General features: G+C 40.2%; 1 protein-coding gene across 3 annotated transcripts in view; it reads left to right on the forward strand.

The window, feature by feature from the left end:
* SRGAP1 (SLIT-ROBO Rho GTPase activating protein 1) overlaps window positions 1–18,186 on the forward strand; it is a 152,723-nt gene that overhangs the window by 120,167 nt on the left and 14,370 nt on the right. For all 3 annotated transcript variants that reach the window (XM_040552246.1, XM_040552255.1, XM_040552265.1), the window contains exons 13-17: window positions 2,338–2,398; window positions 2,551–2,628; window positions 4,175–4,309; window positions 14,109–14,214; window positions 17,612–17,836. In XM_040552246.1, coding sequence (XP_040408180.1) covers window positions 2,338–2,398; window positions 2,551–2,628; window positions 4,175–4,309; window positions 14,109–14,214; window positions 17,612–17,836 — 605 coding nt within the window. The remainder of the gene's footprint in view (window positions 1–2,337; window positions 2,399–2,550; window positions 2,629–4,174; window positions 4,310–14,108; window positions 14,215–17,611; window positions 17,837–18,186) is intronic.

Genomic DNA, 18,186 nt, shown 5'->3' on the forward strand with positions numbered 1-18,186 from the left:
TTTCTTGCTCAAGGGAGAAAGTAAGAAAAAAAAATCCACAGCAAAAAGCCCCTGGATTAGGGAAGAACAGAGGAAATTTGGAGAAATGCTACCTTGTCGTTTTCTCTCACGTTGAAGAGCGCTGTACTACATGGCAGTGTGAGTGACAGAGCTTACTTGCAAGCAGAGAAAGTTCTACGTAGTCTTTCAAAAGGAAAAAGTAGGTAGCCTTATCACAGATCTGGCAGTGTGGGAGCTAACCTAGGAAGTCATCCCTGCACAAAGAATGGGTCATTCCTCATAGGAATGTGTCATTCTGACGTGCGAGAAGGGGTTACGGCTAGTGAAATACAGTATCACAGCAAATTGCTTTTGGTTCCGTTTTTGCATCATAAGATACAATAATTAGTCCCAAACATGCAGTCACTGACTACACACATCAGATTAAATTCACAGTAGCAGTAGGGTCACTGTTCTTGAATTTCACCAACACAGATTGTTACTTCAAACTTTTTCTTGTCATTAAATCCCAAATCCAAAGTTTTTGGTTTACGTTATTTAAAGGAATCTCTTAACTATGAAGTTGTATGTGGTTCTGAGCAGATTCCCCCAAGAAACAAGTAAGAAAGTAATATAATCATAATTTCTTACTGCAAACACCATCTCTTCAGAGGCTTTACATTTATCGCACGAACCAGTGTACTAACAGGAGATACGGGTGCATGTTGGGCATGTTTCTAATACTCTGCTTTTGTGGAGGGCCAGAGTGCTCATTGGTCTGTGAAGATGACAGTGTGTATTCCTCATTTAGCAACTGACCTGTTCCATGTTTGTTTGTTTTTTTATTCAGCTCTTACTGAATCATGACACTACTCAAACAGAAAGATACTAGTGGTTCTTGGCTAACCAGTGTTTGCTAGGTTTTGATCTAAAAGATAAACAAGCCACAACTTAAATAGCATAATTACTGTTACAGTTTTTTGTAAACCCCAGTAAAACAACATGCAGTACACAGAAAATCAGGAGTTAGGTTGCCTCAGGAATCACATTGCTTCATTGCTTCAGTGTGTGTTATTTTTCAAACGCTTTTTTTTTTTAGCAGTTGGCTTTTCATCTACTTGGGCTTAATTCATAAACTTCCTGTTAGTGTAATTTAGCATGAAAATTAGAAGGACTAGTAAGAAGAAATGTGTATTCTGAGTTACAGGGTGCCTTTGAATTCATGATTTTATAATACAGACTGGTTTTATATTAAACTTTCAAATGAATTAGTCAATTCTCTGAGCGCTTACATATTTGAAATTCATTTGGAAAGAAAAATTATAGCTTCTGAGATGAGAAGTTTGAAGGTACCTATTATTTATGAAACAGTAATTTTTTTTCCAACACAAGCATAATTTTAATCATGTGATTTGTATCTCTAATAGATATTTGATGACTTGTAGTCATTAATGTGCATAGGGTAAAACAGCCATTTTTTAAAGTGCCGAAACACACACCTGAAGGACCATGATGGTTCTTCTGGAAAATCAGCAGTTTGAAGGAAAAAGACAGTTCACTGAAAATCGGTGTGTAGTCATCCTCTCCCCCTAACACCACTAGTATCACTTACACCTTACACCACTTACACTTACATGACTACATATGTACATCACATGTACATCACTACAAGTGTAAGTATCACTTACACTTACACCACTAGTATCTCTTACAGCTAGTAAGTACTCCATGCAATGTCATTGGGTAGCTCATCACCAAGAACTTTTCTGATAGTCCAGCAGGTCCAGGAAAGGCTTTGTCTTCTGTTTATCATCAGTAACTTTTAGCTAAAAAAAAAAGAAAAAAAAAAAGAAAAAAAATAGAGCACCTCCAGGAATTAGACCCTGTGTAATTAGGCCCATGTAAGATTTTCTCCCCTAGGGAGAAAAAGGGGTAAGTTAAATGAATGCAGAAGGATCGTCTTCATCATGGAGTATTATTGTTAATAATAAACTAAAGGCAAATTCACTGCTTTAACTCATTTTGCTTTAAAAATCTAAATTAAATGCATGAGTTTAGATGTCACATACAGTGTTAGCCGGATACAGTGGCAGAGTTAGAGAATGAAGTTTGTGAATTTCCTGATTCAATGATTTTCATTAAGAACCTTAATCTTTTCTCTTCACCTGTTCCTTTCCCTCCCTCCCTAAATGGGATGAGAATTCTGTTAGAAATTATATATTTTCTTATGTGTTTTTTTTGGCAGCACTGTATGTCCATCTGGATTGACCAAGAAAACCCATTTTCACATTCATTCCAGAGTAGGGAGGTTTCCTTTTTCACATCTGCAGTACACTCTTTCTGCTCTTGTTTTTCCAGGATTCAGGACAAGTCATTCCTCTCATTGTGGAAAGCTGTATCAGATTTATCAATTTATATGGTAAGCAATGAAATATGTCATTTCATTACTGAACTTAGTTGTGTATGTTTTGCATGATGCGTTTACAGCTACAGCTTTGTTTTAAAACTAGAAGTGAAAAGTATTTTTAAAATAGATTAATTTCCCACCATTGTCTCTCATCTTTGCTGCAGGTCTTCAGCATCAGGGAATTTTTAGAGTGTCTGGTTCCCAGGTGGAAGTCAATGATATTAAAAATTCATTTGAGAGAGGTAATTGCATTTTCGCTTATTCAAGCGCCTTAATATCTGACACTTAAAATGTTTTAATTTCTAATTACTTTCTTGTCTGTTTAAGAATTTTGTTCACTTTTTGTACTGCACCTTAAACTTTGCACTGTCATATGCTTAAAGATGAAGTATAATGATGACACGTACATGTTTTTCCCACACTGTGTCCCAGGAGCTTGGGGTTGTTTTTGTGTAGATGTTCATGTGTCTCTTGGATTAGTCTTTTGTTATGGTAAACTGCAAGGAATAGTTAGTCTTTATTTTATTTTAAAGCTCCTCAAAAAGGAAAGATTATGTTTTTAATTACATTCAAGAGACTACTTAATGCAATTTGAGAACGCTGTTACTTGATCTTCTGGAATATGAGTGCTCGAGTTCCTAGTCCCTCTGCCAAAGTGAATCATGATCAGTGCAAATACAGGATCAATGCAAATACAGACTGTGAAAGAGCTGTTCCATTTTTAACTACCGTTTTCATTCCTCAAGGAAACTTCAGCCCCAGAGGAGGAATTATGGGAAAGATACCAGGAATTGAAAATAATTTTTTACACATGAATATAAAATGCAACAGCAAACCTGATTCCTCTGCTAGGGGAGACAAGGTCCAGGGCATTGCCAATCCAATCCCCTAATTACATTAAAGCAACACTAGTTACTTAGGTTTTTTGTTTGTTTGTTTGTTTGTCTAATCTTACATTCTCTTTTCTTGGGTTTTGGAACCTTTTTTTTTTTTCTTATTAGTTTCTAGAAGAAACTTTAGTCCTTCAAGGACTAAATCTTATGACTAAAAGCATGAAAAAAGATGCCCAGTATTTTTCTCCCAAATATTAATTGCATATCTTGTTAAACTTGATCTTGACAAGATAGGTGAAGTAGCTGTTTTTACATGCTAAGTGAAGGCGTGTCCTCCTGCTCTACAACTTCTGCATCTGCCTTGTTGTTCAGTGCTTCTCCTAGGTAGTGTTAGTCTGGAAAGTGCATACATTTTAAAGTGTTTCAAAATAAAGATTAAGTCTTTAAAATTACACACAGTTCAGTCTTGGGCCTTAGGTTTTCAGTTTCCATAAAGTGTTTTCACTAAATGGTTGTAAATATTCCTGAATGCTTTAGTTTTAAATAATGAAGACAAATTTGCAATTCGAAGAGTTAGATAATCTGTTTGTTTTATGTAAGCTCCCAAAGAATAGTCTGAGAAACTCTATTCAGTTAAGAACATACAGCTTTTTTATTTTACTACTGGTAAATCATAACATGTTCACAAATACCTGATTGGAAGTTCAGGACTTAAGAGATCACTACATTATGTAATGTAAAGGAAGCTTTATTTAGGCTACTGTTTTCAGTGTAATTTCTACAGTGAAAAGCCTGGGATTTCTAAAGCAATGTTTATAATCTTACATGAATGCTTGCCTTGTCACCTCCCACATAGTAAAAACCAAAACAATCAAAAAAAAAGTCATTCATTTATTAAAATGTTGCATGCAAGAATGCTCCTGCATGTGTTTCATTCACTTTATTTACTTTTAAGGTGAAAATCCTTTGGCAGATGACCAAAGTAACCACGACATTAACTCAGTTGCTGGAGTACTGAAGCTCTATTTCCGAGGGCTGGAAAATCCTGTCTTTCCTAAGGAAAGATTTAATGATCTTATTTCTTGTATCAGTAAGTAGAAATCTCTATTTCTTCTCAATAGAATTTTACTTTCATATATACAATAGCAGCCTGAAAAAAGAACTGTCTTCACAGATTTTTCTGAGACAATTTGTTTGCCATCTGTAACAGTCTGGGTCAGTTATTAGTCATACTTGCAGCTGTGGTTGTTCCCTTTTTCCAGTGGGATTAATGTACAGTGCAACTCTTTGTTTAATAGAGCAGGAAGAAAACCTTTTGGTATACAGGAGATAGTTAAATTTATACGCATTATTATTTTCCTCTGTGCACTGAGGCAGATGGAAGGGGATGAAGTCATGACCATGCAAACAGTGTATGTTACATTTCACAAAGGTTTTCATGCCCTACAGCTTGGAGTCAGTGCTAGTGAATAAGTAACTAGTCGCTCGGCATTGTGTGGTTCCTTTGTTGTGCTTAGCTTAAAAACCCAGGTCCAACCGGCAGGAAGACTATTCAGTGCAAGGAGGAAGCAGCTGAATGTTGTCTGCAGAAGAGCCCAGTCTGCCTTCCAATACACAAGAATTGCCAAGTTGTAATGGGATGCCCAAGAGGAGCAGCATATGGGTCTGTGTGCTGCTGGTGTTCATAGCTGGACGCTGAAAGGTTGTAGTAATTTAGGAAGTTCTCAGTGGATGGCTGAATTGCTCTGGCATGCACAAAACCTTTTCCAGTTCACAGATCCCTGCAGATGTTCAGGAGGTGTGAGGCCAAACCAACCATCAGTAGGCTTACTGTTCCCTGCGGGTCCATCAGAAGTAGTCAGAGGTCCTAGCTTTGTGGAAGAATTTCCTCCTCTGAACCCTTCCTTTGTAAATAGCTTATTTCAGCCAAATGGAGCCAATGGACAGTTTCACAGGTAACAAGGGCCAGTCCTTTTGGAATACTAATCAGGGCAAGCTCTCTGAACTGTGCTATTTTGGCAAAGGAGACAGCCCAGCAGTCAGGACAGCAGACTTACGTGTTCCCAGTGTCCTGGGCTCGTGAGTAGATGGGCTTTTCTGCTCCATGCCACGGGGAACCCCGCGTGTGCCGTTTCCTTCCCAGATAGGGAGGATTGCAGTAATTCAGCCTGGAGGTTACAAGTGTGTGGATTGCTAGGATCAGTTCTGTGTGCAATGTTATGGTTTTTGTCCAACAGACCAGCGTGATTTTCTGCAGCTGTTACTATTCACAGTCTCAGTGGTTCTGAAGAGTCCTGAAGGACCTTAACACTACAGTTTAACAGTCTGATACCACACTAAGGAGGATGCTGAGACAGGCATCGTCTTTTTAGAAAGCATAATCTTGGTACTGCCTGAGCTCAGCTTTAGCTAACTGTAATGTCACAGCCCAGAAAATGTCTGTGAGTCATAGAAATTGAAATCTAAAGTGGGATCGTTTTGACTGAGTGATTTTCTGCACGACAGGGGTGATGGAACTTTACCTAATAATTCTGTGCTGATTTCCATAACTTTTGGATGAATTAAAGCATGTCTACTGGTAAAATGTATTGATTTAATGGCTTCAGTTGACAGGAAATCTACCACATTCTTAGATAAGCTGTTCAAAAGATTAATCACTTTCATCATTAACATTTGTACAAGATTTTCTTTTCAAAATTTCTGCTATCAGACTCTACCCTTTGGATCTCTTTATGACTCCATTATTTTGACTAAGCAATACGAAAATTGAGATGGTGATTCTTATATGTGGAGATACTATATGTGTTATTACAGGCAATATAGTCAGTGGAGTTGCACTCCACTGTGTTCATAGAATCATCATAGAACAGGTTGGGTTGGAAGGGACCTTAAAGACCACCCAGCTCCACCCCCCTGCCATGGGCAGGGACACCTCCCACCAGACCAGGTTGCCCAAAGCCCCATCCAGCCTGGCCTTGAGCACCTCCAGGGACGGGGCATCCACAGCTTCTCTGGGCAGCCTGTGCCAGGGCCTCACCACCCTCACAGTAAATAATGTCTTCTGAATATCTAATCTAAATCTCCCCTTTTTTACTTTAAAGCCATTCCCCCTTGTCCTATCACTACACCCCCTGACACAGAGTCCCTCCCCAGCTGTCCTGCAGGCCCCCTTCAGGCACTGGAAGGCTGCTGTAAGGTCTCCCTGGAGCCTTCTCTTCTCCAGGCTGAACAACCCCAACTCCCTCAGCCTGTCCCCATAGGAGAGGTGCTCCAGCCCTCTGAGCATCCTTGTGGCCCTCTCAAATGGACCATTACAGGGGAAGAGGTGTCGCCATCTGATTCTGGTTTAGACTGCCTGTTCTATGAGGCTCTCCTAAGACTGGATTATCAGCTCTGTAACAGCTTGTCAAAACAAGGTGTAATGACTGAGTAGTTCTGCTGGATTTGACTTGTACGGTTGCTCTTACAGAAGAAAGAAATTTTGTTCGTGATAATGTTTGCTGTGAGTCCCCAATATGTTTCTGACAAGTTTTGGAGGAGGACAGATATCTACATAAGAAAGAGCAGGATTGTGTTGTTTGGTTTGGTTTCCTTGAGGTTATCTTTAGAGGCACTCCAAAATGACATGTCAGTGCCTCCCTTCAGTGGAGGGAGAAGACATAAATCTGGAATTCGGCTGGACAAAGGGGATTTTTGTTTTGAACATATTGGGGTGGTTTTATTTTGTGTTGTCACAGTGGGAGTTTTGAATGTGGTGTGATCAGAGAAAGAAACAGCTCTTGTACCTTGTATCCACAGCCAGCCCCAGAATCACACACTGAGAATAGTGAGCTGTGTGTCTGCATCTTCTGATTATCTGAGAGGAGCCTGGGGTGGACTGTTTTTACAGCTGTGTACCTAGTCTGTGTGCTTTGTTAAGTGGTCCACTACTTCCAGGCAATAAGATGCTTTTTATTTGGAAAAAAAAAGCAAGCATTTCAGAATATACTACCTGTCACCGTTCAATTTAAATAAAACCTGTGTGGCACATAATATTAGAAACTGTCTGTCTTTTCAAAGACTCTTTCCATTGCTCTCTTTCAACCCTAACACTTCATATATCTTGCAAAAAGGAAGACAATCGAGGCAAGATTTTTTCTCCCACTACAGACTTTGAACCTGTCATAGTTGTGTTAGTTCCTTTTTCTGTGCTCACACGGCCCTCATACACCAAACAGTTCCCTCGCCTACTAAGTATCTTGGTCTTCATTTTTGTGGGAGCAAGGATTGACTCCATTTCCCTCGTGAGAACAGAGGTTACCACAACTTCTTTAGGTCACAACTGAGTGTGTTAAGACCAGAAAGCATTCACATTTTTATTTAAGAGGATTTAAGTAACTTTACTAACCCTAACCCTTACTTAAATTTACTCTTAATGCTTATTGCATTCACTTTCTGATGAACAGTGAGAAAAAGAGTAAACATTAAGTTGTTTTCAAATGGTTTTTTTTTAGATAAATACCAGTGTGTTTTTATTAATTGGTGGCAGACATTGTTATAAAAAGAGGGACGGAAAAAAAAAAGTTAATAAAGTTAATCATCATGTAAAACTTTAAGAGGGCAGAATGTCATGCATTTTATATGGAAATGAAATGTTGCCAGTGAAAAACCTCTTGAAACTGAAATACTTAGTTATGGATGTCAAGCATAATTGAGGTTGCAGCTGCAAAATGAACCTTTCCTCAGTACAGCCCCTGAGGAATTCCTTTACATTTATGCATATATTTTCAATGAAATAGAGCATTGTGATTTAATGCTTCCCCTTTTGGAAATACATTGGAAGCAGTGCAAAATGACTGACTTTTAGGACAATTTGTTTTAATTAGACTCATGAGAACAGTGTTACTCTGTTGGGGTTTATGAACTGTTTTAGCTAAAATTGTGTCCAAATTCTGACTTCTCCAGAGCAAGCATGAAAGGTAGGACAGAACATAAAGAATCCATTTCATTATGGGTCATAAGTCTACGTTCCCAGCAAAAGTATTGGCCACTATTGCTCAGAGCAGCACTCCGCAATCCAGCAGGTAAAATGGGGTGGTGGGGAAGGGAGGAGAGTTGTGCTGTGGTTCTTTTCCGCCCCGTTGTAGAAACAGGTTGGGCCAAACATACGCAGAATATTTGTAACAGGAGTTGCAGGTAGGCAGAGGGTACTGAAGCTGTGCTGAACGCTTGCCATAGTTCACCTTCACTGCTTGAGGACTGCAGTTCCTCTCCTGGTGTGAGTTCTTATACGTGTTCATTATAGTTGATTTTTATATATACATACCTGCGCAATTGTGGCCATGGACTCACCTCAGCTGCCCAGACTGTTCAGCTTCTGCTTGGGTCATTAAAATTCTTCTTGGTTTCATCTCCCTTGCCTTAATTTTGATATACTAAGATGCCAGGGTGGATGAAAATTTACATATTTCTTCCTTCTAATGTTCATCATTTTGATCCCTTGCAGCCAGCAGTGTGCATTTTCCTCCAGATATAAATATTATGTAAGAAATTGATTTTACTGCTTTTCCAGACTATTACTTTAAAAGTTAAAAACTGTATTATGAGTTGTCAGCTCTTCCTGAAAAAGTTTCTACAACATGACGACTGTTTCTTTCCCGAAGTGACGGTGGATACCATTGTGTTTGTCCTCCTGCAATGCCTTCATAAATAGATATGAAACAGCTGTAAATGGCATTGCTGAGTTAATATATACATATCTTTGAGTTGTATTGGACTCATCTACCAAAGTGGAAAGAGGCACAAATTGCTAAATTCAGCACTAATTCATACTCTTGTAGATTACCTGTCAGCTACAAATCGACCATAAAAATTGCATCTGCAAGTGTAACTCATTCCCATTTGATGTTCAACGTGTGTGTAAAGAAAGCATTAGGCACTCATTCTGTTACTAGTAGGTGCCCCTCCAAGTCGAAGCAGTGAGTCACCCCCACACAGCAACACCACATTGGATTTTATCCTTCAAATCAGTGATCCTAAAGGAGAGAGAGATCTTACATTACCATCGTTTGCTTTCTTCTTCCTCCTTTATACCACCCTTGCCTGTGAAATACGCTTAGCTTGCACAGTAGGTGCAATTAGGTTAGCACAGTTCATTCCTTGCTGAGACCAGTTTTCTCCTTCCACGTGTTCTGATCAATAGTATCTTCCCTTTGCAAAATGTTCGCATTTCTTTTGTTACTACTGAGATTGGCCCAAGAAGGATATCAACAGAGGATGGTTAAACAAGCACAAATCAGAATCTGTGTTTCTGTTTTCTGAGCTCTGACTGCTCCCAGGCTGGATCTTCTCTTTGTTGAATAACTGCTTCACCACCAGTGCAGGAGGGGCCATATATAGGACCACGACCATGGCCAGTGCACTTGTAGCATCTTCAGCTAAACTGGATGATAAAGGCTTGTAGCTGTCCAGTTGGCCCAGAGTATTTGGGAGCAACTGCAATTGCTGTCTTGCGGAAGTCTTTTGTTCTCCATCACCAAAGCACTGAATTAATATATGTTTGAATATTTATTGCCTTTTACATGCTCCACTACTTCATGATTATTGCTTAATTAAACTTCAATTTGACTTACATTTTCTTAATGTTATTTAGGATGAATGTATCCCTGTCTTCGTTTATAAGTTGGTCTTGTTTTATTTGCATTTGGGGACTTCTGTTAGTAATTATGTTTTCTTCCCTCTTAAGCTTCCTTTACTCTTCAGAGGCAGATTGTTCACCTCTAATCTGTTTCACATTAGAGTGTCTACCTCGGCAAAAACCTCATCATGAGTCAACAGATATCAGTCAGGTGGTTAAAATATATTATTTCTCAAGCAAGAGAAAAGCGCACATCATTGACTCAATGTAACTCTGTAGAAAGCAAAGGTGTCACCACCTCTCCAAAACGGGTTCCAGTGTTTCATCTTTCCTGGAGGCTGAAAATCACAACTTTTACAGGAGGGTTGAGTAGCTAGGATTTATGCCTGTCTCATGCTGCTGGGAAGCGGACCTTAGCCTGTGGCTGATAAAGAGGCAGATGGCTGATATTTTTTTCATTTATGCAGTGACATGAGTAAGCTGGATTCATTCTCCTGGTTGTGGATTTGACCCTCATGGCTGAGACAGGTCTGGATGTAGGCATGTCAGACAAGAGCTCCAAAAAATTTGCTCTGCTCTGAGACATGGGAAGTAGAAAATAAATAATTGTCTCTATTTTTTATTTTTAACCGGTGGTAGTCTTGATTTGAGGTTGGTATTCATGTGTCCTTCACACAGATCTCCCTTCCCTGACATAGTTAGAGAAAACACAATAGTTCTGTGTTTGGCCTTGCCAGAGGCTTATCCCCTTGCTTGTGTTTGAGAATGGGAATCAAATCATATCATTGGAGTAATGAATCAGTTTTCAACTTCCCTGATTTCTATTTCTTTTGGCAACTATTGCATTATTTGGACAAGTCCTGTAATATCAGTACTTCAGTTTTCTTAGCTGAAAAGTGGGAGATACCTTTCTGTGTGCTGAGGTAGGACTAATTGCAGTTCTTGAAAATCAGAGTAATACAGAGGGCCTCCAACAGAAGCACTGTGAGAGGGAAGACACGGTGTTATGTGCACTTTGGTACTAGGAGGACACAGTGGTAATACACTTCAGTACTGGGACTGCCAGTGGTTCCTTGCAGCAACCAGTTTGTAGCCTGGATGGCCATTTGGTCTTGGGCTCCTCTTTGGCCATGCAGCCAAGTGTAGGCAAAGCAATGCTTTCTCTTTCCTCTGCATGGGAAACAGCAGAGCTGCAAATTCTTTCTGCCTGGATGCAGAAAGAGCTCTCTGTATTCATTCCTTCTTTCCCACATATCCAAATACTCATGCACTGCATGCACACAAGCAACTATTAAATTTGGCTCCTCGTTTAAAAGCAGCATGCAAATACATTATGTTATTTCGTATCTCCTTTAAACAGAGTCAGTGCTAAGAAAGATAAACAAGCCTTTTGAAATAGTGTGGAAAGTACACAAACTTACCACTTGGCAGAGGTTTGGGTTTTCAATAAAGGGGCTTTCACAGAAACTAGGACTGGGTTACCAGGAAGGTATCAGCAATACACACACCTCGTTCTCGCATCTGCAGCTTGTAACAGCTTCGGCATGGAGGTGACCTGCTAGTAGCAGTAATGCCCCTACTAGGGCAGCTGGGAGAGCTCAACACATGGACACACATCTAAATTCTTTGTGCCTCCTCTGCTGGTCCGCGGTGTCTACAGGGACCAGTTCCTGACTCATACATCCTGTCATCCATGTCTGTGAGCTGCTTGAAGAGTTGCAGTTGGCACAAAGCAGAGAGTCTCTTTTAGAGAGTGTGACGGCTTCTGTGCGGTACCTGCCTGCCAGTATTTGAGACTGTGTCCCATGCTGGTTTTCATTTATTAGTTCTGACAAAGCTATCACACCCAGATTGGCAGCATGCTGCTGGAACGAGCCACCAGACCCACCTGGGAGTCAGGCCAGTGCATTTCTCAGTCCAGTGCTGGTCTGGATTCAGTGATGACTGAACCTGGGTCAGGGCAGGTCTCCAGAAGTGGTTGGAAGAGGCAGGGCTGCAGCACAAGGTATCAGCCTGCAGAGGTTTTGATGCAGAAAGCAGATCTGTGTCACAGCTTCTCTCCAGCTTCCCATTTCCAGTACACAGGGTGGAAAGGCTCGGGAGAAGATGAACCACGTCACTGTGCAGACATGCTGCTGAGGCAGGAGTGTTGAAAGAAGTAACTGATGCACCTTCCTACCTGAGCCCCATTCCATAGAAAACCCACATACACGCAGGCTCAGAACCACCAAAACCTACAAAGATTCACAGACAGGGGGAAGGTTGGGTGAGTTGGAGACCACAAGGCACCGCTAGCAGTAACAACTGCTGCTTCTGCTGGAGGAATGGGAAGTGAAGATATGCTGAGGCTCCTTCCACTGAAAGCTGCTGAGTTTAGGCAGGTGGAGAAAGGCCTCGTGCTAAAAACAGTGACCATGAGCAGTGCAGAAGAGTAACATGGCACTCCAGTGCAGAAGTGAAGCTGCATAGCATTAGCATGTCTGAGATGTGGTATGCCCTGGAACAAGAGAGAGGAGAATTTCAATTGCTCTGCAGACCGTATACGTGCAAACAGCTCCCAGGCATAGCAGGTCCCTGCCAAGGACTCCTGTCCTTAACCAGTAACCAGAAATATTTCTTTTTGATTTATATAGTTCAAGTTTAACAGAAACATAAAAATAAATTTAAAGTCCTGTATTCCACTTGAGGAAATGTAATGGCTTAAAGTGATTTTCAGCTAGAGCTTTGGTTCAGTGTGACTCACTAGGTTATAAATTACACAACTTGACAGCAGTCTTTTTCCCCATGAGTTTTGATGCAGTCAGTGGTAGCTCCCCAGGGTCGGTATTCCAGTGTTCACCCACGGCACTATAGGTTTTTTGCTCCTGCAAGTGCTCCTCTTTGCTATTTCTGTGCTGAACGCCACAATCCAAATGGATTTCCTTTATACCAGCAATGGTGGACTGGTCTGCTTCTGCAGAGACTCGCAAGAAACTGTTTCACCCCATCCCAAAATCACATTAGTGGTGCTGAGCCAGTGGGATCTCCCATAAGCACAGATGTAGGAACAGCTTTTGCCCCTTAGTTTCCTACAGTGGCATTTCCTAATGAAGTGCAGCACTACTATGTGGTAGACAGAAGTCTCACAGCTGATACTCTTCTTACGCTTCGTACTTGGTACCAAAATACACCAGTAGGTCTTCTAAGAAACATAAGTCAACACACACTTTGCATCTACAAATAAATGCTGATTGGGAGAAATAGCCATACCAGAGAGCATGAATAAACACCAAGAACTCTGAGTACAGTTAGCACATTTTTATATGTTTATTTTAAATGTCTACTGTTAAATATAACTTTTTTGATTCAAATGCTTTTTTAGCTATTGGCATCAGCTCCTGTTTCTCATTTCCAAATTTTTGAATATGCATGTCAATGCCACTGGACAGTATTTCTCATCTAGTCTACTATGATTTTCCCTAGGCGTTGTTAACTGTAGCATTCTTTCTTGGTTAACAGGAGGAGCATTACTGAAATTTTAGGTTGTTTCTAACAATGGCATTTATATAGAAGACACATTGAGTAAAAACTTTACAGATTACTTGTTTTGAAAAATAATTTATTTTATCCCATCAGTACCCCACTTGCATCACATAATCTTTCTGACCAGCATAGAAAATAGTGCATCCTTGTTACAAAACATTAAGAACTGATGCTTTTATTAAGCTGAGTTTGTTTTGCCTGCTTCAGAAGAATTTTGGTGGATTGCTATAAAATCAGTCAGGAAGGTACATGGGATCTTTTTTTTGTTGTCTGCACCCCAAACAACTTAAGACCTTTCTCCTACTTTGTCTACTTAACATTAATAGAGTTATAGCCAGACAGTTCATTAAGAAAACTAATTATACAAGCTCACAGATAAGAATATTGTATCCGATATCCATATTCAAATGAGTGAATTCAATGAGAATGAATCTGTATTCAAAACTGATGGCAAGCATGTTCCCTCAGGTTATTTATGTTCTGATATTTTGGTTTCATGAGCTGTCTAGGTCAGCAAATGACACAGGGTTTGGGAGATTCGCCACTTCTTACAATTAAAGACACTACTTGCATATTGTGTGATTTTAATGAGAGGAGGGAAGACTTTCAGGTATTATTTTTCTAATAATACAAAATGAGAAGATATTGTCCAGGGACATGTTGAGTCAAGAGTCAAATTAAGTAAAATGACTAAATGTTATTTTAGACAATAATATGAAAGGGAATTTAAAATACTCTCTTCTGTTTACAGGAATAGACAATCTCTATGAGAGGGCTCTTCACATCCGCAAACTCCTCCTTACTTTGCCCAGGTCGGTCCTTATAGTGATGAGATACCTCTTTGCCTTCCTCAACCAGTAAGTGCTTTATAATTCCTGGAGGTACCGTACCTTTGTCTGCCGTCCTCTGCTGGTATTGACATTCTTTGCGTTTACTCATATTCTATGTATTGTTTACATTTAAGCTCCATTTAACACAAAAGATGATCTTCTAATTGGCAATGAAAATAGATGGAAAATGCCAGTTTTCATTCAAATTAAAATTCCATTTGTCCAACAATGAGCAAGGTTGTAATAAGATAGATTAAAGTGATATCTGAAATGGGGAGTGCAGGCTACAGCAATAAAGCAAGAAAAACAACAAATACAAGTTGTAGTTAAATTTAAAATAATTTATATCATTTATTTATTTTTTTCCTCATCTGAAGATAATTGTAATTTCCTGATGGAAAAAGTAAACAGTATATTCAGGCAAAACAGGCACTACAAGCTAGCTATTTAATGCTAGGCACTGCCAGGGTGAAATATGTATTGCTTCTTCTATTCTCTGGTAGTGGGGCTACCAGCACAGAGAACACGTATCCTCTGTGTATGCTTTGGTATAAACTGGGTGGATCCTGGCACTGCAAAACACAGGCAGCTGCTGGAAGAAGGGGTGTGTAAGAAAGGGAGAGAGGTGTTCATGTCTTTATGACACCAAAAAACTATTTCATTCTCAGAGAGAAAATAGAAGACAGTTTGGGTGACTGCACTGTGTTTCTCCCTCCAGCCCTTCATAGCCCCCTCTGGTTTTGCTGAGGCCAGTATTTTCACTGCAAACTTTTCTTCCTGTGCACTTTGCCCTGATTCTGGCTCTTTTCTTTCTGCTGTTATGTTGTCTGTTTCCCCTTATATCTGTCTTTGTATTGCCTTTTTCCTCTTTTTTTTTTCTTTCTAAATTTTCCCCCTGCTGATTCATTCTGTCTTCGCTACCTTCCCCATTTCATCCTTTCTGTCTGTTCCTATAGAAACAGGGTCTTTTCAGCCAGGTTATGTGTGTGTGCCTGCATTCACAGCTGTTCCTATTTCCTTTCTTCTAGTAATTCATAAACCATTTTCAGTCAATATTTAAAAGAGAGGCAGAGATCCAAAGTTTTGTGAAAGTAACTATTCACTGAAAACATGAATTCATCCCTCAGTAGTGACACCATGTAAATAGCTCAAATGCTTACATTGCAGCTTCTTCTTCAGTTAGACATATCAGTTACACAAGGTTGTACTTCGTACACGGTCATGTTAGCTAAATCTATGCTCTCTACCCAGGAATGCAATTCAGAAAGAAGGTTAAGTCTCTTTCTGCATCCAGACTGCCCCTGGTACAGCCACAGAAAAAACATTCCCTTAGTCTGACTTCCTGCAAATCCATTTCTGCTTTTTGCATATGTTCATGTGACCTGCTTGGCCACATGAAGTCATCGCATCCCATGGCTTGAAGTCAACTGGTCTAGCCCCCTGCTCAAAGCTTCTAAAGTTAGATCAAGTTGCTCAAGGCCTTAACCAGTCAAGTATCTCAAAAGGCAAAGAACCCACAGCTTCTCTGGGTAGTCTGGGCCAGTGCTTGGTCACCCTTACACTGCAGAATTTTATTCCTGCTCTCAGTTGGAATATCCCTTGCTGTGACTGGCAGCTGTTGCCTCTCATCCCTTTGCTGTGTACCTCCAAGAAGAGTCTGTCTCTCTCGTGTCTGTAATTTTGGTGGTTGAAGATTGCAGCTAGATTCCCCTTCTCTTCTTAAGGCTGAACAAACCCAGTGCTGTTGACCTCACTTTGTACACCAGATGCTCCAGCTCCCTAACCACCCCAGTGGACCTTTTCTGGACTTGCACCAGTTTGTCAGTTTCTCAAAACTAGACTTGGTGCCTCATGTACAGCATTGTGAGTGCCAAGTGGAGCGGAGTCAGTTCCCTTGACCTGCTGGTTTTGCTCTCCCTAGTACAGCCACGTATGCAGCTAGCCTTCATCGCCAGAGGACACACTTCGGAATCACAAGTAACTTCCTGTACAACAAGACTCCAGTGTTTTTCACTGGGAGCTGCTACGCAGCAGTCAGCTCCAGACTGCAGTAAAGTACCTTTCACTCCTTTGTATTCATCCTTGTTGAACTTGATGAAGTCCCTGTTAATCCAGCCCTCCATTTTGTCAAGGTCCTTCCAAATGACAACCCTGTCCTTTAGTGTACCTACTGCTCCCCACAGTGTGGCATCATCTACAAGTTGGCCGAGTGTGCACCCCATCCTGCTGCCCAGGTCATTCATGAAGATGTTGAACCAGCATCAGCCCCACCAATGACCCCAGAAGAGTATTGCATGTCAGCAGTCACCAGCAGCACTTCCCATGTTTCATGATGATAGTTGTCATGTTTTTACACAATCACCTTGTACACGTATAAAGGCTGAACAACCAACCTTACATATCAGTAGAGCAACGTCTCCAATCAATGCACAGGATATGATAACATCAAGGCATAAAAAAGTCAGACCATGGTTAATTTTACAGAATAGTTATAAAATGAGTCATTTAAAGGTTGGCCTCTTCAGTTTGTATTGTTTGTTACAAGGCACTCTCTAAAATTCCCTTTCTAAAGGGAATATACTGCTGCATTTAAATGCAACCAGACATACCAATGCATATGCTGCTTCAGAGTGCAGAATGGCACTGAAGTAAAGGGTGTCCCAGCAATTCAGGTTCTGTTAAACTGGTCCTGCACAGAACCACACAAAAGCCGGAATTTCCACTAAAAATTTCAGTGTTTTAAAATAGAGGAATAAAGATCAACTTGTCAAACTTGTCGTTCAAAATCAAAATTCAGACCTAGTCATGTTGAATTTTCTGTAGGAAAGGAGAGCTGGCAAAAGTTGATTAATAAGAACAATCGAAGACTTTTGTTTGGTTGCTTCCAAAATGAAACTCCTGTGGGAGTTTCTGAGCAAAAGGCAAGATGCTCAGGGCTTTTAGGATCTATAGTAAAAATGGAAACTAGAAGTCACAAGAGACATTGCAAGATCCAGGAACTTAGTTACCTCCAGAAGACAATTCAGTCTTCCTAAGTTATATACCGAGTTGGTGGAAGACTTTCATCAAGGCCAGATGAGAAATGATGAGTATGTAATACCCACTTAGGATGCAGTCTACTTGGGCCTCAAGGATAAGCACTGATGAGATAGAAGCAGCAGCAGTTGATGCATTTTATATTAGCCTATTAGGTCAGCGTATGCTAAATACACTAGTGTAGGAACACATACATATACATACGGATATGTGGTATAATGTATATAACCTATTGAAGAAATCCCCTTTTATGTTTTGTTACATAGGGTTGTGTCAAAGAGAACAGGAAATCTCTGAATGGGGATGGAAAATGAAGTTTCTCCAGTTTTCCAAATAAGGTTAGTTACAGTGGAAAAGTCAATTTTTCTCAATTTTTCTTTTATAACAGCCTTTCGCAGTACAGCGATGAAAACATGATGGATCCATACAACCTGGCCATTTGTTTTGGGCCAACCCTGATGCCTGTTCCAGACATACAAGACCAGGTGTCTTGTCAGGCACACGTGAATGAGATAATCAAAACTATCATCATCCATCATGAGGCTATTTTTCCAGATGCTAAGGAACTTGATGGGCCAGTGTACGAAAAATGCATGGCTGGAGATGACTACTGGTAAGTCAGAATATTATCCTTCTTTCTCCGTAATGAAATCATTAGACTGATTGTCTGGACAACTCCTGTGATATAGAATAGCTGTCACACACAATAGAAGTATGGAAATAAATGAGAAATAAATGAGAAGAGCATTTAGGTTCACATAGAAAAGTGTTAGCTGTAAAACACATGAAGTAAAGGCAATTATGGTGAGATTCCCTACAATATTTTCTGAAAGAAGATACCCTTGTATTCAGCCAGATGATGCCAGAATTCCCAGTGTACTACACAAAGTCCACAGCCAGATAGGAAACTGGCTATCTGACTGAGAACCACCAGTTCACAAGAGATGTGAACAACTTAAATTT

This window comes from Cygnus olor, chromosome 1 (assembly GCF_009769625.2).
Source record: "Cygnus olor isolate bCygOlo1 chromosome 1, bCygOlo1.pri.v2, whole genome shotgun sequence".
Taxonomy (NCBI): Eukaryota; Metazoa; Chordata; class Aves; order Anseriformes; family Anatidae; genus Cygnus; species Cygnus olor.